Source organism: Ixodes scapularis, unplaced genomic scaffold (genome assembly GCF_016920785.2).
Source record: "Ixodes scapularis isolate PalLabHiFi unplaced genomic scaffold, ASM1692078v2 PGA_scaffold3__209_contigs__length_174095766, whole genome shotgun sequence".
In the NCBI taxonomy this organism is placed as follows: Eukaryota; Metazoa; Arthropoda; class Arachnida; order Ixodida; family Ixodidae; genus Ixodes; species Ixodes scapularis.
Genome location: NW_024609868.1, coordinates 155,349,525 through 155,377,151, shown reverse-complemented (window position 1 = coordinate 155,377,151; position 27,627 = coordinate 155,349,525). Strand labels below are relative to the sequence as shown.

The window sequence follows — 27,627 nt, the reverse complement described above, 5'->3', positions numbered from 1 at the left end:
GTTATGGTCGTTCCTTGAAGACAGAAGAAAAAAAAAAAAAGAACCGGAAGAACCAGGTAAGACGTCCGCGTGAGATCGGGGCGGCGCGTGAGCGCGAGACAGGCAGCGACGAAGCTCGAAGCAGCAGCTGTGAACTCCGCCGGGGTGCCCAGACCCCGAGAAACTCAGTGTTGCTACCTCCTAGACGGTCCAGGCACCGACCTGTCGGAGGTCAACTGGGCTGCGCGAAAGGCATCAGCAAAAAAACAGCACATCTACAAGGCTTTGACGTATCGTTGCCCTCCAGCTTATGAACCATTCGACGACTCATACGCATAGCCGTTAACTCCGGCTGCCGTCATCAACACTGAGCAACCTGCTAGCAGTTTTGAAACAGGACTTTACACTTCAAACCCGCCAGCTCCTCTGACTTGAATCTTTAAAAAACAGACATCTAATTACGTACTTTTGAGCTGTCTCATGCGTACACTGTCCCAGATAACTTGAAAACTAAAAAAAAAAAAACGGAGTGTTCTGCGAGTGAAACAAAATATATGTTGTCAGCGTACGTCATAAAAAAAGTGCAGGAATCTTTTGTGTGTGCCTATTTATTTAATTAAAACTAAGTAGCTAAATTTTGATTTATATCTGAAGGACCGAGCTCTGAACGGTTAAGTTGAAGAGCGCATTGAGAAACACCTAATTCATATGCTTGCCTTGCGCATTCCTTATACTTTGCCCAAAATAAATCCCGCACGTCGTTCTAGCAGCTCTCTGAGACGTGCTGGGAAGTGACGAAGTTAATTTTATCACCGTGTCCGAGACACGGCTTTCAGGCGGCAGGTACTCGTGCCTATCTTTAAAGCCTACACCGACAGGACGCCCTGCCTAGGACGGTACGCCAGTGATGAGGAGGCGCTTCGATCATTCCTGCAGAGTACGTCGCAGACCACTCCACGCGCGACACTCGAATGCGTTGTCATGTATTTTTTTTTTCAATATTTCGCGGGCTTTTTAGGCTACTTAAAAGAAGCGTAAGATGCCTATCACATATCATGTACTTTATTTCGGTGTTTCTTAATGCGCACTACAACTTTCCAGTTCACACCTCAGCTATATTAAAAAAAGTTGGCGAATTAGTTTTAATTATTTGAATAACTAGGCACATTAAAACTTTTCGTGCACTTTGCTTTAACGCTTGCTAACGACGTACAGTTGGTTTCATTCCCGCAAAGCGCGCCATGTTTTTGTTAAGTTTGGTGCAAGTTATCTGGTATATTGCCAAGTATAAATATCTTTATTTTCCTTTCAATTGTGCAGCGAATGCTTTTCCGGTGTCTCTCATGATTCATTTTATCAGTAATCACTAAAACACCACAAACGCCCTCATGATGTTCGTTTCCGGACAGGTTACTATAAAATTCTCAATGTAAAGTATATTTATTGTTTAGTTAATTACACGTATACGTGCTAAGACGTCTAAAAAACCTAGAATAGTACATAGGGCCTCGCTCTTCGAATGAAGTTATTAAATTTCATACGTCGGAATTTAAAAGGTTTTCTCATGAATTACTAATTTCTTTTGTTGAAACCTTTTAAGTTTTCTTCGGTACAGTTCCTGGAAGCTAGGCTATTAAGGTTCATCAAAGCATTTCTCAGACAACCAGGAGTGGAAACTTTACGTGTTATATATAGGGTCCAGTAGGTCCCGCGTTAGACCCTAATGAGTCTCTGATACAAATATTGCATGTTTAAAAAGATGTTCATATCCCCAGATAATTTCAAGAACTACAAACATTTAAATATGATGCACGAGGCACACCAACGCCAGCAGAATACTTGATAAAAAAAATTTACAATCATTGATCTGGATGTATACGTGTGCTTTTGGTGTCAGCTTAGTTACGTGCAGCGTATTTTGATTTTATTTGAATGGTAATTTTCTTAACCGCACTGTACAACAATTGACCTCATCAGCTTAAGTTATTCGTTTAGTCAATGTCTTAATTACAACGCCACACCAAATGGTATATTCATTGTTAGCAGTGAACTTTGTCCAAAGAATAAAATCACTACTCGAAAACGACAAATGCATAGAAAGAAAAACGAACGACGTTAACGGAATAGCGTAAAGAAAAAACAATAAAGCACTTTAAAGCGTTATTTTGTGTCACATAATATCAATGTCAAAACATACTGAAGCACTTTCGCGTGTTGTTTTCTTAAAGCAGTTCCAGACGACCATGCCTAGGACAGTTCGAGGTATTTTCAACGGAGTATTGTACTTCAAGTTCTGCCCTAGGAGAATTTTGCCAGTACGGGGACATTCTTAGCTATTTGAAAAAGAAAACTAATCAGGAAGGCCGGGCGGTTTCCGGGAATGCGGCGCTGATTTACAGCGAGTCATGAAGGCACGTTTCTGTCTCAATAAATCGCATTTATTACAATAACGGAGACGATTACCGGGCCAGCACTACAAGCCATACCGCGGACGACCTGATAAAAAAGAGCGCCCCGGAGCGATTTCTCTGTATTCACACTGTAGTTGGTGTCTATTAGAACATTACGCACACGTTCTATCTCGAAGACACGTATCAACAGTTCCTGGATAGAAAGGGCGGAGGGGCGAAGTTTTAATCCCCAACCGGAGGCCAGCACTCGTGTCTCATCTGAGCCCCTCGCAGGAATCCGGCAGGAGATGTAGAACACCCACCACTAAGACATGGCTATCTATGAGGAGTTGCTCACACAATATGACACCGATGCAAGGAACCAAAGTCAACGCGAGCAGAAACCGAGGGAGAAGTGGAGATGAGAGCGCGCGAAGAAGTCAAAACCCAAAAGCCTGGTCAGAATGATTAGTGGGTAGTCATAAATACAGCTGCCTTTGTTTCCACGGCACTCGTCGAAAACCTTCTGACGGGAACAGCGACCACATGACGCCGGGGTTCCGTGTTCCAACGCCTTCGAACAGTGCACTGGAGAGTGGAGACAAAAGCTGCCTCTGTTTTTAATCCTAATTATTCCCCCTAAGCATTCCCACCAGGGCTCCGTGTTTTGACACCCCCCCAATCCCGCTCTCCTCTCTTCTCCCTCGGTTTCTGTCGTTATAAGGATATATAAATATATATATATAAGTCAAAGATCCGTACTTTCGTGGTTGCTATGCTAGGAAGTTTATCGTATGCATTACGACAGCTTCGCCGAGAGGCTCGGCTTCGTCAGGATATATATATATATATATATATATATATATATATATATATATATATATATATATATATTGCTACACGATCCCTGGTGTCAACTTCAAATCCGGCTGACTGAATGCTACTGAACGTTCACCAGGACACCGTTGTACTTCTCATCTTTTTCTTCGCCTAGCTCTAACACATGCCCCTTCCGGCTAAAAAGAGTTATCACAGTACATCAAGCAAGTTATCAGCACTTTGGTCCTTATACAAAACTGCTCCATGAAAAAGAAGGGTTGTTGGTGAGATGTACATTTTCAGGTGATGAACATGCGCTAAAAATGTACTGCACTTCCGTGTAGTTCCCCCATCTTGTACTTTATGTGGTAGGGGTTCACGTTTTTAAATGACTTCGCAAGAACCCCCTGTACCTAGGCAGAAGCTTCTGAGCTCGTCATTTTTTCAGCTGTTCCCTCCGAACCAAGACCAAATCACCCGGAGATACACATGGTGTCAAACCAGCAGCACTTTATTGAGTTGCAGCACGCTATTGATAATGTAATATATCCATTCTTTCTCGTTTTCGTATGTCACGCAGGTGCCGCTGAAAGTTAATCTAAGGAAAATCTTCTCCCCTATCTCACCACGTTATAGATTATGTACATACCTGGGGAAGCAGCGCCATTCTACCACGAATAAGTTGGAATGGTGGGTAACTAGTGCTTCACTGCTTCACGGTATTTATCGCGAACGCGCCTTGAGGAACGAAATTGTCCCATTCAGCATGCTTGACATTTACTTACAAACAAAGAATGCCAGCAATTTTCCTGTTAGCTCGCTCGACCAACCCGTTAGTCTGTGGTCCATAGGTAGGTGCTTTGGTGTTAGTTATACCTTGAGATATCATTTCTTGTGAAAACATGGCAGAGGTAAAAGTTGTACCTCAATCAGTGATGATCATCCGTGGCACTCCGTGTTGCAGGAGAAGCTGGGTTGTAAAGGACCGTCCCACTTCTTCGATTGAGGTAGAGCCACGGGGGAAACACTATATCCATTCAGTAGGATCATCTTCCGCCACGAGAATAAAGCAGTTGCCGTCCAACGTAATTGAAAAAGGCCCAAAGTGGTCGATTCCCTATACCTCAAATCGAGCCTCTGGTTGTGGTATGGGGTGAAGTTCGCGTGGTTTGGTTGTATTTGGTGAGTTGCGTTTCTGACATGACGAGCAAGGTGCTACGTAGCTTGCCACTATCTTTTGAAGGCCAGACCACCAGTACCTTTCTAATATCTTCTGGAGAGTTTTGTCATGGTTTAAATCCCCCCTCCCCCCCCGCCCCCCCCCCCCCCCCCCCCCCCCAAAGAGTAGTTGCAGTACCGCTCCATGTAGTGAAGAACGGACAACTGGCACCCAATGTCTAGTGCTGGCACTGCGATTGCAAAATTACCCGGCACGAATTTGGTACGCTTTTCGTAGTTGAGTAGTCCTGGTCAGTCGATTGAAGTCGAGACATGATGTCTTGGATTTCACTATCTTGTTTCGGGCGAGCGTTTAAATTAAGTGTAGGCCCCAACAGCAAGCATCGTGGTAAGGAGAATCCGGTATGTCATTCACTGGGTGACGAGATAGAAAGTCTGCATCTTGGTGATCTTTGCTTCTCTGATAAAGAATTGTGAAGTTATTTTATATAAATAAAATCGACCAACTGGCTGTCAATTATTTTTTGCTTTGGAGCCATGTCAAAGTTGAGTTAATGGTCACAAGTGTGAAGTATCGTCCGTAGATATATGGCTGGGAGTGTTGAGTTGTCCAGACTAGTGCAATATACTGAAGATCTGAAGAATTGTGCTGCTGTTCTGCATCCATCAGATGGCGACTTGCGTATGAAACAACGCATTGCGTTTCGTCGTCTTGTTGCAACAAAACAGCACCGAGCCCCTTCCCCTTCCCACTGGCCTCTGTGTGAAAATAGGTAGCCTTAGCAGGCTCAACGTGGGCGTGAATCGGGGAACTTAACAAGGCACTCTCAGGTCTTTGAAGAAAGCTAGTTCCTCTGCTTTCCACAGCCTGGGTATGGTATTGCGCAGCAGACGGGCCATTGTAGTCGCACGGCGAGCATAGTCAGAAATGAACCTGTGAAAGTATGATGGCATTCCCTGGAAAATTTTACCTTCTTTAAGGATTTTGGAACAGAATAATCTGCAATGACTTTAAGCTTGACAGGATCTGGCGTAATGCCTTTATGTGGTGTAGCCGAGTTAATTGAAGAAGGAACGCCGTCATTTGGATAGGTTTTGCATCTTCTTCTTCGTCTTCTCACACAGGCTACTTCTTCTTTATTCTCTTTCGCCACAACAAATGTGTCCAAGGTAGGTTACTTTTTTAAATCCGAAAGAACACCTTTCTTGATTCAGGCGAAGGTTGGCATAGGAAAGCGCATCCTATATTGATATGATCTTTCCATGTTTTCATCAAATGGGCTCCCATAAATTATCGCGTCATCTAGGTATAGCTGTGCGATGGTCGACTTCTGGTAGACTAACACCCTGTTCATTAGCCACTGAAATGTCACAGGTGCATTACAGAGCCCTAAAACGTACTCGTAAACTGGTAGAGTCTATCCGGCGTCAAAACGCGTATTTTTCTGCATGCAATGGGTCGAGCGCTACCTGCCAGTATCCTGACAGAAAATTCCAGGTGGTGAAATATTCTGATCTTTGTAGCCGATGCAAAGCATCATCCAAGCGAGAAAGAGTGTACACATCCTGATTTGTTCTGCTGTTGATTTTCCTGTAGCCAACACAAAACCGGATAGCGAACCATAGTTTCTTCCTTTGACGAGCAACACTGGAGAGGACCACGGGCTTGATGAAGGAACGATCACTCCTTCTAGAAGCATGTCAATAACTTGCGTTTGAATAACAGTCCGTTCGGATGGAGAAAGTTTATGTCGTGACTCGTAAATAGGACGGCTGTCTCCGGTGTCAATGGAATGCTCGACTAAAGACGTACAGCCGAGTTCACTTGGAGAAAGTGCGAGGCAGCTACGGTGACGCTGTCATCTGTTCATTGTCAAGATCACGATCAGTATTAAATTTCTGCCAGGGAAGATTTGGTAGGTCTGCCTGTGAGTTGAATTCAACCGCGTCTGCACTTAGCTGCACTTCAGTGCACAGGCGCTGGGCGGTTCCGACGTGTTCCCCAGGTTTGAGCGTGATGTCGTTCAATTAAATATTTACGGCCAAGACCACGAAGTTAACCCACAAAGATGTTGATGTGTAGGGAGACACAAACTCGTAGCCAGGTTTAGCCCGAAGGAGAGGTTCAAAAATCACGTCCAAGCTTCAACTATTTTTGGGCGTATTAACTGGAGCACACGCAGCAGTGTACTCAGGTATGGTGGCCGTTTTGCAAACGTAGACTTGGTTGTCACGGGCTTCTACTTGCAGTGTCAGTGCCAAGTGGAGCTCGAAGCCCATTCTGGACGTGATTTAGCGAATCTCTCAGAAGTGCAGTTATGCCATTCCATACGTTCAAGACAAGTCAAGCGACACCAACATGTAGCTTGTGCCTTGATGAGAACCAACTATCAATTGTCAATATTGAGGCTGTGTTGTCTCTTGAATTCGGAAACTCAATATTAAGAAGGTTCTACTGCACCACTCGTAGCCAAGCACTATCGGCCAAACAGAGTTCTCGAGGACCATAAACTCTACTGGTGATGTACCCTTAACTTTGTCACTGGCAAAGTGAGCATACCTAGGGTGTGAATAGAAGTGCCGTTCACAGTGAACAATCCAAGTGACGTCTTACTAAAACTGCTGGAACCAGGGATAATGACAGATTTTGTTGCTCCTGTTCCGAATATTTTAGCACTCTACACAGCCACTTTTCATCTCCCTAAAGAACGTCAACAAGAAGATGGCTTCTGAAATTGGAAAACAGCGCGCAAAAAGACGAAGACGACGAGAGAAGAGCACAGGACAAGCGCTGACTATCAACTGAAGTTTTATTAAAAACGGCTCAAACAAGAAAACACCACACAGTCAACCAACGCCGAAACAACCAATGGCGTGTCGCTCACCAGTCATCTATAAAATCTATCTCTTTTTTGTGAAGATAAACAGAAGGTTGGCTGACGCAGTGCCCCGCGCCAGCTTTTTCGATAGCATGCGCCTCCAGCACCTCTCTTTGCACTTTTGTGCGCCCCCTGCCAATGATTAAGGTATTTTGGAAGACGGGGTGACACTGGCAGTCTCTGCAATGTACGTACAAGTGACCTCCGGTCATTGACCGCAGGGAATTCGCATGCTCACGCATTCTCTCGTTGACGCAGCGTCCCGATTGTCCTATGTAAACCCGTCCGCATGACAAAGTTCCATTGTCATGCGGACGGGTTTACATACGACAATCTCGTCGTCTTCGTCTTTTTGCGCGCTGTTTTCCAATTTCAGAAGTCATGAACCAACTCGCTTGCATCGCCACCTTAATAAAAGAAGATGGCATTTTACACACCCTCCCACCCTGAAGAAAAGCGGTTTCCGCTTAAAAAATCGGTGAATTAAAGGCCCTCCATGAACTTCTCAACTTCCGTTATATATATATATATATATAACGGAAGTTGAGAAACCGGTGAATTAAAGGCCCTCCTGGAGGGCCTTTAATTCACCGATTTTATATATATATATATATATATATATATATATATATATATATATATATATATATTTATAGTGTACCAATATATATATATATATATATATAACGAGTGAATATCGACAAGTGCAGCCGTAGTAATATTGTGAACGAGCATCGTCTTTATTATTGAATTGATTGCATTAAACTTAGGGAAACGGAAAGGGAAAGAGAGCTGGCGAAAAATTGGGCCAGGAGCGGGGATTGAACCCGCAACCTTCGCCTGTCCGAGGCGACGCCTTAACCGATTAGACCATCTCGGCCACTGGTATCGGCGGACTCAATTTCTGACCAGCTCTCTGTGTACTGTTTAGTTTCGAATTTGCTTAACTGGGTAGACGACAACCGTTGCTGATTTAAGGCCCGCGCTATTTCCGACATGTGGCAGTGACGTGGCACGTCATCTCATCTCGCAAATCTCGGAAAGGGCCCGTCTTCAAAGACATCTAGGGTACCACTCCCCCTCATTGGACAGGCTGCACCATATATATAATGGGAATGAGTGAAGACTGACAAGTGCAGCCGTAGTAATACTGTGAACGAAGAGGGGAGAAGGTGGTTATTGATTTTATTGCATTAAAGTTAGGGAAACATTAAAGTTAAGGCATTAAAGTTAGGGAAGTTAGTTAGCAACGGTTGTCGCCTACCCAGTTAAGCGAATTCGAAACTAAACAGTACACAGAGAGCTGGTCAGAAATTGAGTCCGCCGAAACCAGTGGCCGGGATGGTCTGACCTAAGGTAAGCACCATGCGGTCTCTCTCTTCGTGGAATGGCCCTAAAATTAGGAGCGCCCCTACGTGTTGCCACAATTAACGTCCGTGGGCTGGCAGCGAGACGTCGGCAATACCAACTCAGTAGATTGTTTGCGGAAAACTAGCTCGATATTGTGGCTGTTCAAGAAACAAAAGTTGAGAGCCGGGAACAGACGGACCGCATGGTGCAACCTTTTCGAACACTTTTTGACGTGTGCGTTGCGCACTCAGCGGGGATGTCGGGGGGTTGTTGTCTGTTCATTCGCCAGTCGGTAGGCATTACCGAAACGGCCGTTGTTTCGTGTGCGTCCGGGCGATTTGTCTTGTGCGATTTTTCTTTTTCAAATATTGAATGGCGTGTCCTTTGTGTATACGCGCCGAATCGGGAGCGTGAACGTAAGGTTTTCTTTGAAGGTCTGAGTGCGTACCTCGATAGTGATAAGGTTATCATTCTTCTCGGAGATTTTAATTGTGTTTGCGCGCCAGAGGACCGTGCGAATGGTGTCCGTGTTCGAGATCAAAGTGCTTTGTTTTTAAATGATATGGTCGCGGAGAACGCACTCGAAGACGTAGCATGCCTTTCTTCCAAAGGTAGCGTTCAGTTCACTCACTTCCAGGGCTTCAGTCATGCCCGATTAGACACGGCCTATATCTCGCTTGATCTGGTTCCACTTTGTGATCACTACAGCGTCCAACCTGTCTCGTTTAGTGATCATGTGTTGGTAATGTTTACGCTTGGTCACAAAGAAAAAATGCCTAAGTGGAATTGGTCGCTGTGGAAACTCAACAGTAACCTAGTGAAGGACGAATTCTTTAGAGCTAAAGTAGATGAATTATTTAAGAAGTTACACGAGGATGAACAAACATTGTGGGGTGTAAAGTGGGAACTATTCAAAGAAGTGGTGAAAATGAAAGCCGTTGAAACAAGTAGCACCTTAAATTACGAGAAAAAGAACAAAGAAAAAGAACTGCGGCGTCAGTTAGAAATCTTTCTAATCGAAGATAGCGCCAAACCCGGCGAGTTTGCGTTAGAAATAAGAGATATAAAAAAACAGCTTGAAGTCATCGATTGTGAGAAGTACAGAGGGGCGGTTGTGCGAGCGCGTTCTGAGAGGCTTTGGTCGAACGAAAGACCGACGAAGCGCGCGCTTAGCGATGAAAAAAGGCAAGCCCAGCACAACGAGATAAAAGAAATACAGTATAAAAATACTATCACCCGCGATAAGAAAACGATTGAGCGAGCTTTTGTGGAGTACTATCGGGAGGTTTTTGGGCAAGGAGCACCAATAGGCGATGGTTTCGAACGCGGATTTTTATCGCTCATGCCTAGGCTGGAGGATCACGTTCGTGAAAGTTTGGAAGCACCGATTAGCGTTCGCGAGTTAGAAGCGGCCATTGACGAGCCAAGCGTGGGAAAGACGCCCGGACGGGATGGTCTTGGCGCTTGTTTTTACAAAGCGTTTAAGAAGGAGGCTGCAGAGTCCCTATACGAAGTGCTGAAAGAGGCGTACGATAAAAGTATTTTACCGCCGTCGTTTTTGAAATCGCATACGGTTCTCATTCCGAAATCTGATGACACCGTAAAACTTTTGTCCGTGTCATCCTTCCGACCCATTTGCTTAACGAATGTAGACTACAAAATTTTCATGAAGGTCCTGGCTAGACGATTGCAAAATGTTATAAAAAGTCTCGTCGGGCCGCACCAGACATGCGGTATTAAAGGCCGCACCATTTTTACAAATATTCACGTTGCCAGGAGTGTCCTTGAATGCTGTGACACCTTTGAACGCCGAGTAGCGATGTTACAGCTAGACCTGGAGAAGGCATTTGATCGCGTGTCACATGAGGTTCTTTTTCGGATTTTAGAGCATGCGAATGTAGGTTCTGTAATTCTAGATGGTTTAAAAATGGCATACGCCGGGTGTACAACATCGCTAATAGTCAACAAAAATCTGAGTGCCGGTGTGAACGTTAATTATTCTGTAAGGCAAGGTTGTCCCCTGTCTCCCTTGCTCTTTGCGATCTATTTGGAACCTTTTTGTTTGAAAATAATCAACAGTGAAAACATACATGGCTTCACGTTACAGTCATGTGAAGTGAAGGTTCTCTCGTATGCAGATGATGTGGCTGTCTTTTGTGTTGACCGAGAAAGCGTGCGTGAAGCCATTAGTGTAGCCTCGTCCTTTTGCAAAAATACGGGCAGTGTAATTAATTGGGGTAAATGTGCAGGTTTCTGGCACGGCAGCTGGGACACAACGCCTCATATCTTTCTGAATGTTCAGTGGACGTCCTTGCCCGTGAAATATCTTGGTGTGCCACTCGAGCACTACAGAGATAGCACCCAAATGTGGAACGAAGCGACGGAGAGAGTGAGAGAAAAAGCGGAGAATTGGAAGGGCAGGGACTTGTCGATGTTTGCGCGTGCTACAGTATGTAATTTATTTTTAGTAGCAAAAGTGTGGTATATACTGCAGGTTATCGCTATGTCGCGCCTCAACGTACAAAAGTTGCGCAGAGTTTTTGCAATCTTTATCTGGGGTTCAGTCTGGGAGCGTTCTACTCGTACAAATTTGTTTCGCGCTGTTCAAAGTGGTGGCCTGGGATTGTCCCACCTGTTTATTCGGCAGATTGTGTCTAGGTTTATGTTTTTACGTGACCAAAGTGATGTATTCTTACGTACTGTGCTGCAAGTGCGATTACAAAATGCGTTGCCGGAATTAGTTGTTTCGTCCAGTAACCTATTGTGCCCTAGTGTTCAAGGCTTTATGCGCGAAGTTGTTCTTTCATTTCAAATGCTAAAGGTACGTTTTTCTTTAGATTACCTCAGTTCAGTCACTCGGAAAAGACTATATAAAGATTTAGTGGATTTTTGTTACCAGTGCCCCTCTACAGGTCATTGTACTGCGAGGACGATGGGCAGGATGTTCTAAAGAGAGTTAAAAAAATGCCAGTTAAGCCATCCGTGAAGTCTTTTTTCTTTCAATTGCATAGTGGCGTCCTGCCAGTCAAGCCTTGGCTGAAGGACAAAGGCATTTTTGTACCGTGGTCTATAAACTGCATCCTATGTAAAAAACCTGAGTCGATTGAACACGTCTTCATAGAATGTTGGGACGCCATATTCCACTGGGACGTTCTTCAGCGTACGCTGAAGAAAGACCTTCCTCTAACTGCACAAGGCATCCGCTTTTTACCTGTCGAGAACGAGAATGGTGTCCCTTACGACATGTTCATGCTTCTCGGCCTCCATAGTCTATGGAAGACAAGAATGAGTGTACGACATGCGGACTTTAATGCGCGCCCCGCAAGAGAAAACTTTATAGAAAGTGTAGCATATATCCGGGAAGTCTATCGAGCAATGTCGGAACCTCCTGATTGGTTGCCAATTCTGAATGAATTAGTGTGTCTGAAAAGATTTTAACGCAATAGTGTTAGCCCCAAAGTGGCTGACATGTTTCCTCTTTGTGAGCATTCTTCAAGTGTACGTGTGTGCGTGTGTTTTGTCGCCAAAATGTAAACAGGAAATAAAGAAAAAAAAAAAAAAAAACCCGGGATGGTCTAATCGGTTAAGGCGTCGCGCCGGACAGGCGAAGGTTGCGGGTTCAATCCCCGCTCCTGGGCTAGTTTTTCGCCAGCTCCTTTTCCATTTCCCTTCCTCTACCATTAATCCAAAAAAATTCTATAATGACTCAATTGCGTCGTCGTTTAGAATATTACTACAGCTGCACTAGTCGATCTTTCCTCACTTCTATTATATATAAGGTGCAGCCTGTCACCATCTCAAAAAAACAGATTTTTTAACAAATTTGCAAGCTGAACTGACGTGCTACGTCACTGCCGCAACTCGAAAGTAGCATGAACATTAATTCTGGAACGGCTGTCGTCTACCCAGTTAAGCGAATTCAAAACTAACATTACACAGAGAAGCTGCTCAAAGATTGAGTCAGCCAAAACCAGTGGCCGGGATGGTCTAATCGGTTAAGGCGTCGCACCGAATATGCGAAGGTTGCAGGTTTCAACCCTTTCCTAGCCCAATTTTTTCCATCTCTCTCTTTCTCTTTCCCTTCTCATCAAGTTATTCCAACATATTCAATAATCACTCTCTCCCCTCTTCGTTCAGGATATTAAAATCTTCTTTTCTAGAATGAAAGCAAAGAAATGGGTCCGAGATATTTTGCATCCATCATATTCCTGGTATTAAATAGATCGACAATTTTTGTACTCATCCTCAAGAACCATACATTCAAAAATATTACTTTAGCTTTGATAGTCACGGCCAGCTTAACTTAAGAAACGACTGGCTTGGCTGATCTCAAGCCGCTTATCATCGCTCCGCTGACTATGAGATTGGGGCACGAACCGAAAAGATCACCATACAACCGATCACCAAACAGGAAAAGTGAACATGATAGGCCACACCCTTAGCTGCTAAAGCTCGCGGTGAATATGGTGACTCACTCTTATATCCGATGTGCCATAATAATAAAACAATTAGCTTAGTCTTCCGAGAGCAGGCCACCAATAAATGGACCTCGAGACTCGCTTCTTGCGACCAATCATTACAGTCCGAACGCTTCTCTCCTAAAAATATATTGAATAAATGAATGTTATTACAGCCTCGCACGCAGCTTCGAATATACTATAAATGAAGGTATTAACTTTCGCACAGGTTCAACATAATATTTATCTTCGACCGTGTTTTTGAAAAACAATTAGAAAACTTAGCGGGGTCTCACTGAAGCAGTAAGAAATCTCTTTTGAACGCGTTTCTTGCAAAGTCACTCATGTAAAATATGTCAGGTCCTTTGAAGCACGTGACAAAGCTGGCGCAGGAGAGCGATACTGTCCACCAGGCAGTTATTGAAAAAAGCACTGACAAGTATTTGACGGACTCAGGGTAGAAACAAACTCTAAGGACGGCTTTGAAAGCAATTTTCGACAGTTGGTTCCGTATTGTTTACATTCTCACCAATAGCTGTACGTTGGAAATATCTACGGGCCTTCATTGCTCGCGTTTGTCGGCCCGTAGCAAATGAGGTAATTAGAAAGACTGTCAGAAAATGAACGCAACTTCCTTACCCCAGTGAAAAAGCCATTTTTATGAGAAATTTTTTGTGTCCAATAAACACATATGAATCCTACAAGATATATGAGAACATATAAGAACCATATAAGAACTATATAAAACTATATAAGATATATAAGACCATATAAGAAACATATAAGTAACTAATATATGGTTCTTATATAATTCTTACTTGTTCTTGTATATTTTGTATGATTCATATGTGTTGACTGGACACAAAAATTCCTCATACAAACGAAACTTTTCAATAGTGTGCTTACTCTTTCTTGCCCTCCATAGTTTCGCGTCACAGCGCGCGCGGCCATTGGAGTTCCTCTTTCTTTCTTTCTCTCTCTCTGTCGCGCATCCTCTACGCGTACGTAGGAACGTAAGGTGCTTGTTCGTAGAATAATTTGGTAGGCGCAGAGTCATTCTATGTTCAGATTTTATGCGCGGTGGCATTTCATGCAATATGTCGCAAATGCCTTCAAAGGGGTCTGGATAAAGAAGTGATTTATACCTTTACAATTGATTTGTGACGTGTGAAAATGCCTATCCCTATGATAGCAGGGGTGACTGGTTAAAATTCCCGCCAAGCCTTACCGCATCATCAGTGCACTTAACGAAATGTCCCAGCCAGCTAATATTCTTTTTTAGTTTCTCGAATATTGTCAATTAATGAATTGCCTGACTTTGCAACACATCGGAAGATATATTGCGGAAACAGAACACTAGTTACTGTGACATCTGACCACTCTATAAAATTGCACAATAAAAAAATAAGAATACTACGAAGACACCTAATAAATAAATCATCTTAACGTGGCTTATATCTTGAACTGGTTACGAACATTTTAAGAAGATTTTCTTCATAACATGTTTTCTTTCAGAACTGTCACGTGCGGGATCACCGGTTCAGTTTGCACGAATTTCCAGATAGAAAGTTCAGCTTGGTCCCATTTAAAATTTTAGTTATGGTCATTTACTGAGTGGTACTTTCAGTAAACGTTTCTGACTTCATTCAAATCTGAATAATCATTAGTTCCTTTCAAAATTTAATATTCTGAAAGTCATATGGTTTGCTTATCTATCTGCGGATTGCACCGTTTTCTTGCAATAAAGGTGCTGTACTTTAACAAAATTATTTTTTTTTCGCAGGTACTTGAAACTCTAAAAGATAAAATTAAAATAAGCGAGGTCACAATTGATTAATTATTAAAATATTGATCTACCGCTTCTTCACAACTATGATATTGAAATTACGGTTACAATCATCATGGCTGACTTCTCGCTCTATGTTCCTATGCCATATAGATGCAGCTTTACTGTGATGGTTATTGTGTTTATAGCGTACCAATAAATAGGCCTTCGTGGCCATTTTTGGAAACTACCAGAAAATAAAGTATATTATATTATTATTATAAACTTCTCATATCTTCTCTAAAACTGTGTTTTATCACTCCCCACTTTTTATTTTTCAGAAATCTAGTATTCCGATAAAAAAGCATCCATAGTTCCAACAGTCCTAGAAATACAACCAAAAAGATTGCATTCCCGAGACGAAGAACAGAAAAGGAAGCATAATTCGATTAGGAAGCTTTCTGCTCCATCTGAACAACCGTAAACAGGTGACCACCCCGTGCGCTGGGACTGTTGTCGTTACCGCGGGCCTAGCTTGGAGGCAAGCCCCGTCTTCGTATCGTGCGCGCTTTGAAAATCCCCAGGGTTCATAGCAGCTTGCCATGACGAAAAAGTTTGATTGAGTTGCGGCACACGTTCGGGGACATCGAATTGCATTATTCTGGTCTGTAGGTATTTTTAGTAATCATAATTGGATTCAATGCAGTTGTCTATGCTTTTCTGCTGTAAGAATTTGTGACTTTGTTATAGCCGAGTCCGCGCAAGAGCAAGGTCTCAAGATTTTCTCAGATAATTGTTCTAGAACGAACGAAACGAACGACATTGCGTGAGTGTGATTTCTCAATGCAAGAAACTTTCCGTTATTTTTTTTTTCTAACAAGCGTTTAATATTCTTGAGCTGTCTGCTCCAACAGTAGCTTTCGCAAGTTTTGATCAGTTAAAGATGACAAATATGCCAAGAGATATAAGTCCCTTTGCAAACCATAGCTTCATTACAGCTGTTTTTGTTGATAATCGAACAATGGGTAGGAACATCGTTTACATGTTAATCTCATCGATCGAGCGTTCGCCTATTGAAAACATAACATGAGGTTATACCTCTGATATACTGATATCTTATCGAACCATATAAAGCAAACATTCGACATAATATAAGCGTTTTTTCCGAACATAGGACGCAGGCGTCAATTTGATGCTTGACCAAGGTGCTTGTTGTTTTATATATTACAATAGGACATATTGTATTTAAATTAATGTGGCACACAACACCAAGATTATCTTGCACCACTTAAGCCTGTTTCACATGCAGCGACTGTTGCGAAAAAAATCGGTGCGACAGCTGACGCAGCGTGTGCGATCGCAATGTTTGGTTTCACATGCTCCAACAACCGCGCGATTTCTGTCGGCGCTGCCGGCTCTTCGGACACGGAAGCGACGCGTTTGACTTTGCCTAAAATACAACAAAAACGTCTTAATGACCACAAATGTTATACGAATACAATATGTAACAAGAAATTATTAATAATTAAGCATTAAATCAAACGTTTTAAGGTGGCTAATTTTATATTCGAATACGGAACTATCGCGGCGGGTTGACGATGATGAATGAACGGCTGCTTGACGATGAAGTGATCACACCGACTCTTCGACAAAATACCAACTTGGTGGAAACCAATCGCAAAGCGACTGCGGTTTTAGTGCCGCATTTAGTGGAAATCGCATTGATTTCAGACGAGAATCGCAGCATGTGAAACAGCCTTTAACATTGTGACTTGCGCTAATGAGTGTTCGATTTTCTTTATATGGGCCCTCTATATGGGCCTATGTAATATGCGTTGTATGTTTGCACGTGTTTTTAAACAGATTTAAAGTGCATTTTGTGGTTCAACAAATTATTCAGTTTTTTTTAATTATTATATTTTGAAACGTTCATAAACACTGAAACCGGCGAGTGTGCTTCAACTTTGAATATTCAAACACGTTATACGCTATTTTATTACGTCAAGGTAATTTGCTTATATAATTTGGACCTCATATTTCCAACTATTGTACCCGCATAAAAGCCTTCTTGTACCGTCGTCAGTCAAACATTTGTTGAATTATCTCAGCCTTCGTTAAAATGACTAAAATCGTAGAGTACTCAATTGTGGAAGATAGCCTTTGGGTAGAGGAGAAAGGGAGGGGAAAATTAGGTACTCGCGATTGATCTCCTATTGATTCGATGCTCTTTGGTCGCAGGCAGTGCAGGATGTTCTATCTCCTTCGCAGCCCTTGATGTGAGAACAATGGTTTTCTTTTATGTCAAGAATGAAAACACTAGACTACAGGTCAGCGATCGGATTCTATCAAATGGCAGCCCAATCTTCTCAATCCATTGTTTCAACCAGTCAAATGTTACCAACGCTCGAAGTTTTATCCGGGTCTTCTTTACTCCTTGACCGTTAAAGAAACGAAGCTCGTGGCTAGTCCTGAGTATTCCCCAATAGTATTCCCTGATTGCGGTATTCCCCAATAAAAATGCCGATAAAAGAATCACGGAGCAATGTGCGTGGTCGTGCAAGAAACGTACGTTACGACGTTACAATATTTTTTTTTTTTTTTTTTAAATGCCGTTCATTATGAGATCGGTAGCTGTATCGGCATTCTTCCCACTGTCCTCCTGGGGCTGAATGCACTTACACCGCCTTTTGGCGGTGCATTACGCTCGCGCCTGAAAAGCTGAATCTAGCTCATCAATGATGGCAACATATTTGTCCTTTCGGTGCTTTTTTTTCATCGCCCCGAACATGTAAACATACAGGCCCAGATTTGCTCATGCATATGCACGCGCAAATGGCTGACAGGTCACAAGAGGCTTCGGCAGAATGGCCGAACTTCACCGGGCTTTGGTCAATCTTGGCGTCGCGTTGATCTACCTGGGGCCGTGATCGGCCGGCGCCTGGTTGAGTTCGGTCATCTTTCTAACACGTCGTACGAACTTTTTTTTGTCGCGAATGTGTACGGCCCCATCTATGCTGGGTTCCAGCATAAGTCCAGACGCAGCAGATGCTAGGAGCTAACTGGACCAATCAAGCAATGTCAAAAACGCATGTCACTGGGCGTTTTTTTGTTTATCATTAGTTTAGTAGTAATAAAACACACGCAGAAACGTGGCGAACAATATTATTATATGCTCTGACGATGTCTAATTGTTCCCATTAGCGCGTAGCGTGGGCTGCCTTTGGAAGTAAGGTGAAGCGAAATATAGCATTCAGAGGTTACCACCTGTTCTGGGCCATTAAAAACGTCCCTCCGAGGATGCCATCTCGCGGTCACTGGTGATCTGGATGCCGAGTCCAGGCGTGGGTGCGATGCACTAAGAAAGGACGAATTTTGTGGGCAGAAAAAAGCCGCCACGCAGGTAGCGCGAAGGCATTCAGCTCTAGAGCGAATATGTCGATAAGGTGGACATATCTACCCACCTATAAGTGGCTAGAATCTGCCGTAAAAATATAAACAAAAATATTACGCCCATTATACTGACCACGCTGTGCATGTCTTAATCTATCAACGTCTGTAGTTCTAAATCTTGGTGGTGCGTTTTTATATGGCTCAAAGCAGATCGCGTGTTTCGAAAAAAATATTTATTTATTCTAGAGTGCAGTATAAAGTGCTTATAATCAACCTCCACGTTTGAAGAGGGAGCACAACGCAGCGATATCAACTGGGCAAAACAATTATGAGCCCAATTTTGAATTACTCGGTTCCTTCGTCATCCTTAGTCAATGAATGCTTAAAACAATAATAATAAAGCTCCCTCAAATCCCAGCCCTCTAAATCCGTAAATTCGCTTTCTGTTTTATTGTGAACTTCGACAGTAAAACACCAGCTTTAGCGCCGGCATCTTAGCTTCATTGAAGCCAGACATCCGGCGCAAAAGGGAAAGCTTCCCAGAATAGATTCCTTCCTGTCCTTTCTACTTTCGCGGCGGCTTACAGAAAGTGACAAGAAAGAAGAAATACACAGCGCCGTATGCCGAAGAAATGTCATTGACTGATCCCGGGGCACAAACAATTCGAACTTTTTTTCCCTCTGTTAGGCGCGATGCCGCTACTACGTCGAATGGCAACTGACCAGATTCTTCTGACGCGATCAGGCGACTGATGGTGGCCCCGGTGCAATGTCCTGACGCCGCCAGACAAAGAGGGGTTTCTGGGCAAGATTTATGGCTGCAAGTTGTCCCGGGTTCGCGCCGTGGCCATCCGTCTCTCGGGTCAGAAGGAGGTGGAATGCTTGCGCTTGATCACCGGCGCATCCAATAAAGTGGAGTGGACAGGTGAGGTTATTCGTCTTTCTTCGCCCTTCTAGCCGGTACCGCGGAGATCATCCAGTGCGTTAACCTTCCCTGTTGTGTACGTTGTTTCGGTGCTTGGTTTATTTAATTTTTGAAGTTGTTGCTATTTGCTTTACGGGTTGATGATGGTATTAGCGTTTATTCGGCCCACCGGATGGGAATCAGAATTCTTCGTTGTTGGAGTCACCAAATTACAAGAGGATTTTGCTCCTCATGAGACCGTTCTTAGTTTATGTCGTAGCCTCGGAAATGATTGTAGCTAAAGAAATCGGAAAAGGCGATCGGTTGGGCACAGCATTAAAATGTATACATTTAATCAACAGTCCACAAAAGAGGCTTGAAGGCAGTCTTAAGCGGCACCTGTGCAAGTCACTGATGTGCCATCTGCCATTCATCACCGATACTAAAGTCAACATCATTGGTTGCCTTTTCTGACAACCAAAACAATTTGAGGAAACATGATCAGTGGGACGCAGTTCTGGTAATTACTTGGAGCCGAATCAGTGTTTAAAAGATTTTTTTATAGATTTATGTTTTTGTAAAAACATTAAGCTGGCTGAAAGCTAAAACGCCGCCTCTGAGGACTGCTTTTGAGGCACGAAACTTTTGCTTCAGAAAATAATGTTGCATTAGCTAAAATAAGTAAAATACATTTTGGAAACGTTTTTTCCTTTCAGTATGCCGCTCTTTAGACGTTCAATTTGTTGTATATTTTTTACTGCGCTAGATGACTTACTTCCATGCATAGTTTTAGAATTTGATTTCATTTTTAAATTTGTAAATGAGTGTACAATAAACTCCCAAATTTTAGCATGATTAAGGTGTTAGTTTTGCCTATAAAATCAATATTCTACAGCAGGTTTATATAATCGCTACTACAATCAGTCGTTATTTCTATTAAGCTTTAGAACCCCCCAAAAATAAGAATGTTACAGAGCAAATAATAACGCACAATAGTCCATATTATAGGTAAGGAACTGTAGAAGTTTATAAATTTGGCCGAGTTGGGGATAAATTGTCAAAAAAAAATCCGAGTAAAAATAAATAGATAGAAGAAAAGAACAAACTAGGCTTTGTCATATAATTAATTTTAATCGAAGCAAACAAAAACCACGGAAACCACAAATAATCTACTGCATAGATGTTATCAACCAGTCGCTTCTTATTAACTTAAACGCTATATCTCGCATTGGTTTACCGGAATTTCTTTTCAACTCAAGCGCATGTCTTCCTTGCATCTTAAAATGTAGAAAGCCTCGATATCGTGGTTGATTTTTGGATGCGATCTAAATGCCTGATGGGGAACTCATCACCATCTGTCACATATCCAAGCGCTTTGCACAGCTTACTGACATGAATATGATTCGGCACCGCAAACAAAAAAAAAAGGAACATTTTTGGGTCCTATATTGTACGCTATGTTGAGAGCACATTCGTCATCTCACCTGAATTACATGTTATGAATGCGAGACAGCGCTTCCAAGTTAATGTGAAACACACGGTTGATGATATCCCTGTAGATAATCAGTTAGGCTTCCCTGGGTTTGTATATTCTCTTATTAAAGTTCCAACGAAAATTTTATTTTCTTAATATGCCAAAACCTACTTGCCCGCTTCTTTTCCTGCGTTTTTTTTTTTTTTTTTTAATTTAACATCAGAAAACTTGATATTTTGACGTATCTACGAGAGAGGGGCTTACAGATACTCGGCTGATGAGATGGTCGGCGGTCCGTCGGGCCAGACGAGCAAGCAGACGATGCGCACATCGTTGTCACCGTAGCGGTACGACTTGGTCCTCGAGAAGAGCAGCGTCGGCAGCGCCAAGAGCCCCGACGCCCCCCAGATAGTGCCGATGGTGACCGCTGCGTGGCACCTTGACAGTCGACCGCACAGAGGTCGCACGATGGCGAAGTACCTGCAGAGGCGTAATCACTCTTACCGCAGATTCCCAAGGACATAAATGGGTAGGCAGCGAGCATTCCGTGGCGTCCAGAAACACGAAGGGAGGCAAGGCAGGGGAGATAACACAGAAGTACTTAATTATCACCTAGTACAGTATTCTCTTTTCCTCACAGCTATCAATGAATAGTTTGCATTTCTTTTTTTTTAAACCCTTCAATTGACTCCTCCCTGCAGGCGTTATCAGCAACGTGCACCATATATCTTTGCGGGTAATTATAATTTCGCGTATTGGAGGATTGAACTGACTCCGATTGCTATTCAAATTTACATTGCTCTTTCTTTTTCTTATTTTCCTGCGTTATATTTTGGTGCATGACTGGAATCGCTCAAATTGTTCACTTCTCCGTTTGTGTGATCAGAACTTGCGAGAAGCTTCCTTCGGTTTTGAAATGAATATATCCCATTTTAACTTAAGTTGGGCAATTGGCGAACTTTTAAAGACGAGCAAAGTTAATTATTCAATTTGTTAAACAGAAGTGACAGAAATGTTCACTTGTTTTTCTTAAGTTACGAGACAACGATATTTAAACATCAGTACTTGAGTATTTAATGTAATGCTTGTAGGACTATCTTGTTGTCGTTATTCATTTAGCAATTTCTTCTCTCTGTCATGTTAATATGTTATAACGTTACAAAACTTGAAGTTAGCGTTGTTAGTGCCTTCTACGGCAAACGTCAGCGCTATAAAACATGCTTACTTCATAGTATGGCAGGGGATCTATACTGCGCCATAGGAAGCACTTCCAGATAATCGTAAGGTGGCAAAAAGTGGTCTGACTCAAATAGATTTTGTAAGCAGAGACCCTGGACATGTTTAAAGAAACACTGCATTCACACTAGAAATAAACATTTCAAATACCTGGGGCATGTAATTCCAATATAATCTTTCACCGGAAAAAGCAACAAAATATTTATTTTTGGATACTTATTTTGAGTTAGCAAGCATTTAAAAAGATATTTCTATCATAGGTCGTCGACCCGCAACTAGAATCACATTTTGGAGTCGCTCAAACGAGTAATATAATGCTAATATCCGTGTTTGTTTTAAGAAATATGAGCCCACACCTGATCTGGTAACAAAATTCATAAACGGCAACGTGCCGGCAATTCTCAATTGAGCAAGACCACGCACACTGCCGTTGCCCTGTCGCACAATCTGCTCCGTTTAACAGGCGTGAAAAATAATAACACTTTATACGGAAGTTTTGCTCTCCTGGCGATTTTATAACAGCATTTTAGTTAAATACTCGTATTCTAAGAGGATTTTTTTGCCGGCTAGAGTGCCAAGCTCATAGCTTTATATATATTGTGCAGTCGCTCCTGCAGAGCGAGATTTGTGCAGCCGATGCGCCTCCTTGATAAAAAGAGCTCGCGCTTCTAGCTTAGCAGTGGTATTGTCGTCAAGGCTGATTTACCCGAGAAAGGGCAGAATCAAATATTTAGACAAAACAAAGCTCAGTCAAAACGATAAGAGGACAATGTCAAATCTGTGAACATGTTATATGAGCAGAGCTCCTCCTCGAGCGTCACGGTGTATGTAGCGCTCGAGGTATCGAAACAGGAGCTCGCATCCGAAGGACGCCAGAGAGTCGCGGGAAGCATTTTCTAGACTCCTGTTTTAAAGAATACGCATCTCGAACTTAGCACCCACGTTCTCTACAAGAAAATGTGAATAAACGTTTATGATTATAATGCAATTAACTGCATTATAATCATAATGCAGAGTACCCGGACCTCTACATAATGTAATGTAGAGGTCCGGGTATCCAACCCGGGACCTCTCCATTACAGGTGGAGCGCTCCACCAACTGAGCTAACCTGGGGTTAGATGTCAGTCGAGAAAACACGTTTTATTGGATGCCACCTGTCTAACACCAACAAGGGTGGTAGGGTTGCATTTTAAGGTTATGATTATAATGCAATTTGTTATGATTATAACGAAATTTTCGTCATACTCGTACAGCTCGCTTGCACCATTGCATTTAGTTGCATTATAATCATAACCTTAAAATGCAAGACTTCCACCCTTGTTGGTGTTAAACTGGTGGCATCTCATAAAACATGTTTGCTCCACTGACATCTTACCCCTGGATAGCTCAGTTGGTAGAGCGCTCCACTGGAAATGGAGAAGTGCCGAGTTCGATACCCGGAGCCGGCGGATTTTTTCGGTCGAGCACCAGTCACCTAGCTGCATTTGGAGATTTGTGTTGGTCCTTGTTCCCCTTCTCCACGGATTATTTTCGTCGTGAATAACCGTCGCAATTGTGCTTGAGACCTGTGTGTGCGTTTTTCACTTTTTGTTTCTACTCTCGGGTATTCGAGATGAGCTTCGTTGATCTGGAGCGCACGAACAGGAGGCACTCGTAGTATTACGCTCCACGCGTAGTGCCTCGTTTCAGATCATATTGATTGTGATAGTACCTTATGCGAGTTCGCCCGTACCTTCAATTCACTTAAACTTGACAGCAATGAAGTGTTTCATTACCTCACTTAGGGAAAGCTAGACTGAACTGATGAACAGAGGATGGAATAGAATGTTCCAGGGGGCTAACCGTTACTACCTCGTAGTGTTTGTTTGTTAAAGGTGTGTCCGTAAAAGAGGGATTATTCATCGATATAAAACGCAATGGTTACGTGCTAAGCCATAGCTCTCTTTATACTGTATTGATTTCCGTACAGCTGTTAATTGTTCAGCTGGAGATTATTCGCCGTTGAAGTCATAGGCGCGAAGCGCGCGCAAGTGTGAAAACCAGCGGCGTAGACTTTCCTTTTTACCGGGGGGGGGGGGTTGCGCGTTACCTTCTCGCCAGAACTGGAGATTGAAGCTAACGAAAGCACACTGGGATTTCATTTCCTATGAATTTTGTCAATAAAGGCAACGTGGGCGTTATTTTGTTTACATGCCACTGCTAGAAGCTCGTTACATGGCATGTAAACAGCGTCCCGGTAAGGATCATGACCCTGGCCCAGGGGGGGCTCTGCTCCCCCCTCCCCCCCGGATCTCACCAGGGGGGGCACGAGCCCCGATGCCACTCCGTAGTCTACGCCTATGGTTAAAACTACGTTGGGAAAATTATGTTGTAGACGCACTCCTCGAGAAATAAAAAATACTGTTACATTTTATTCTATCATAAAGTAAAACATATGTTATTCGTTCGTTCTATTAAAGACTAACAAGTCTTTCATTCAGTGCCGAAAACGTCATTAAGTACAAGTAACGCGTTACATAGAACTTTCATTAAAACCCGTATGTTAAGACTATTTTGATCAAGCTACGACACAAAGGTGTTATCCACTAATCGAAAAAATGACACGCAGTGAGAAAATAGTCCAATATACATATGTTCAGTGAATAATAGGACGTATTGTTTGAGGGATACACCCAAAGCAGAAGAATACGTAAAAAATAAGAATTTTCTGCGCATTTTGTTATTTACGAGCAATATTATATTATCCCCTGACGTCATAAAAATATACACATAGATGAACATTACAGACTATTACCCTTAGAAAATAACATCATTTAGCAACGCATTTAAGAAAGAAGTAGCAGAGAACTAAATGCGAGCTGGAGGATATTCATCACTCATTTCGGTGAGTTAGATAACATCAAGTTATCTAACTCACCGGAGTGCCTTACCAATTTGTATATATTGCACCCATCTGTGACGTTTTCTTTAATTTTAACAATGGTGATGTCTACGCGTTTTAGTTAAGGCGTGGCCCAAAAACACATTTGTTGTGTGTTTTGCTTTAGAAAGCCTCTAGGGTTTATGAAATGGAATATTAATTGGCACAGCTAAAGTTTATATATATATATATACTGTTGTTACTGAATTCACTATCAGAGCAGCAAACAACCTTATTTAGTAAATAAATTCTACCTCAGCTTTTAATAAACGAGATTATAATTATTTGAGCGTTAAATTGTCTGGTCCGATATGCAGGAGATGTATAAAACAATAAAAATATATGCTCGTGCCTTTGTCCCGATCCGATTTCTGCCTCGTTAAAGCCATCAGATGATAAAGGACTTCTTGCTTTTAGCACTGTTACACTTCACAGCGATTTAGAAGCCTTCAGAGATAGAAACACTATGCAATACCTATACATCTCTACTTTTGTTCAATCTGAAATCAAACTTTGACGAACTTGGGATTGCGCAATAGCGCTTACCGTCATTTTGGCTTTATAGTCGTTATTTTCTTAGATATTCTAATTGAAGCTACAGAGTTGAATTTTTTCTTTTACTTTTATTTGAACACGTACGAATATTCTATGAGACAGGGTGTCTCTTCAACCTTATTATTAAACAAATCGAACAATTGTTTAATAATAAGGTTGAAGAGATGGACGAGTTTTCTTCATGTATTTATCAGCCCATGGCGACATTCAATTAGGGTCTAATCTCCACGGTAAGTTGAAGAATTCATTAAATTGATTAATTAACTTTTCAATGATTGGTTTTTGGAAACATGTCGAAATTGTATTATTGACGACATTTTTTATTTGATCATAGACACATTTAAGGCATTTGCGAAAAGTAAATGATTTTTCATAAATTAATCGTTCAAATTTCGCGGTTTTTCTCTTGTCCGAGTTAAGAATTGCGCTCAAAAGTGGCGTCACAAGCCCTGCCCACAGTGACGCTTGGAAGATTGGCGTCTTTATTTTCAATCATGCCGTCACTATCTCAACAAGTGACGACGTGACCTAAACGACTACTTCACTCTTCCAAGCATCATTGTGGGCAAGCTTAATACGTACTTTTTTTGCATAATGTTCTTAAATCGGGCTAAAAAAACGCAAAAATTACAGATTACCAAATTATAATCCATTATGATCTCGCAGATATTTTTTTAATATTGTCTCACCTCTAATCGTAATTTATGTCAATACCACAATTCTGACATGACTCCGTAAACCAATTATTGGAAATAATTAAAAATGTTGTGTTAATTAGTTGACCAAACGTAAACGTGACGACAATCCCCTTGTTTAATGTCTGCCGAGCGTGATAAACACTTGGTCAAGATGGCCCGAGCCTAGCTCTCATCACACTTCGTTTTAATCTGCTCGAATTAAAATCAATAACCCTGTATGTATTGTTCATATTTTCTGGTATCAAGTATAATTAGTTTCATTCTAATCATGAGCAATAAATTTGCTTTTCCAAAACAAAGCACTAAATTTATGTTATTGTACTTACTATAAATGCGTTGTGTGTGTGCGTGTTTTTTTTTTTTGTTGCTTTAAGTCGCATTATTGCACATTACACGAGAGGTTTTAATTTGTTACGTATTTTTAGTAAGCTTCTTTTCCTTCGGAGACCAAAGAAGATACTCCGCGTATAAAATGAAAGATTAATCTGAGTTACAAGAATCATAAATTCCGAATGTTTCACATTTTTTTCATTTAATTAAAACGAGGACTCTTAACGAGCTCATGAAAATATTTCGAAATATATACAAATTGTGCTTGTTTCGAACATATTTTCTACCACAAGGAGAGACGAGCTAGACGAGTACCGTTTTCACCATGTCTTTATCATGCTCAGCGTATATTAGAGGAAAAAAATAATCGTCATGCTAACTTCACTAACTCACTAAAGTGTGTTATTTAACTTTTTATTCTTTGGTTTTAGTCGTTACGTTGGAATTTCTCTAGTGATGGCAGTTACTACAGGAGGTCAGGCTAATTTGCGAAAAATAATGTTTTTTTTTCATTTTCTTTTTCTCTTAACAATCAATTCTACGTATTTTTTTATTCAATTCCAAAATTGCGCGCAAAATGACCACATGAAGCCCTGCTCACAAAGACGCTTGGAAGAATGACATAGTTGTTTAGGTTACCTGGTCACTAGTGTCATCGACGCACCCATTAAGGACACACTACCGAAAAAGCGACGACATGATTGACACAGTCTTCCAAGGGTCATTCTGGGCAGGTTGTGGGACGCTCCTTTTCAGCGAAATATTTAACACGGGAGAACAAACGCCGAAATGTATCTATCAATATCTCAGAAACCTTTACCTTGTCGCCGATTAATTAAACCTGACCTCTAATAGTACCTGCCGTCAAGATTGCAATTCCAGCTTGACCAAAAAATAATAATTGAAATGTTAATTAAGAACGTTTAGCTAATTAGTAAGCCTACCGTGACGAATATTTCCTCTTATAAGGTCCGTCGAGCCTCATAAAATAAATGGGGAATTGGGGAAGACAAACCTCGTCACAATTTCACCCCTATAATATATTTTTTAATTTTTTTAAGTAACAAATAAAAGCCCTGTATAATTTTACAGATGAGCTTACGGTCGATAGATTATTACAGCTCCATGAAAACATAAAGAACAATCGCGTAATGTAACCTGAGAGAACAATAATTGCTAATTTGTTTTTTTAAGTATATAATGAATACAGATTTGTACGCAATGTAATAGAGAGCAGCGCTCTACAAGTAACGCCTTATTTTTACTTAGTTCCTTCGTTAAATATCACGTTAGAACCCATT

General features: G+C 41.9%; 1 protein-coding gene across 1 annotated transcript in view; it reads right to left on the bottom strand.

Moving 5' to 3' along the window:
- LOC115318058 (tachykinin-like peptides receptor 86C) overlaps positions 1–27,627 on the bottom strand; it is a 151,223-nt gene that overhangs the window by 37,093 nt on the left and 86,503 nt on the right. The window contains exon 2 of the mRNA XM_040210917.1: positions 20,851–21,066. Within this exon, the coding sequence (XP_040066851.1) occupies positions 20,851–21,066 (216 nt within the window). The remainder of the gene's footprint in view (positions 1–20,850; positions 21,067–27,627) is intronic.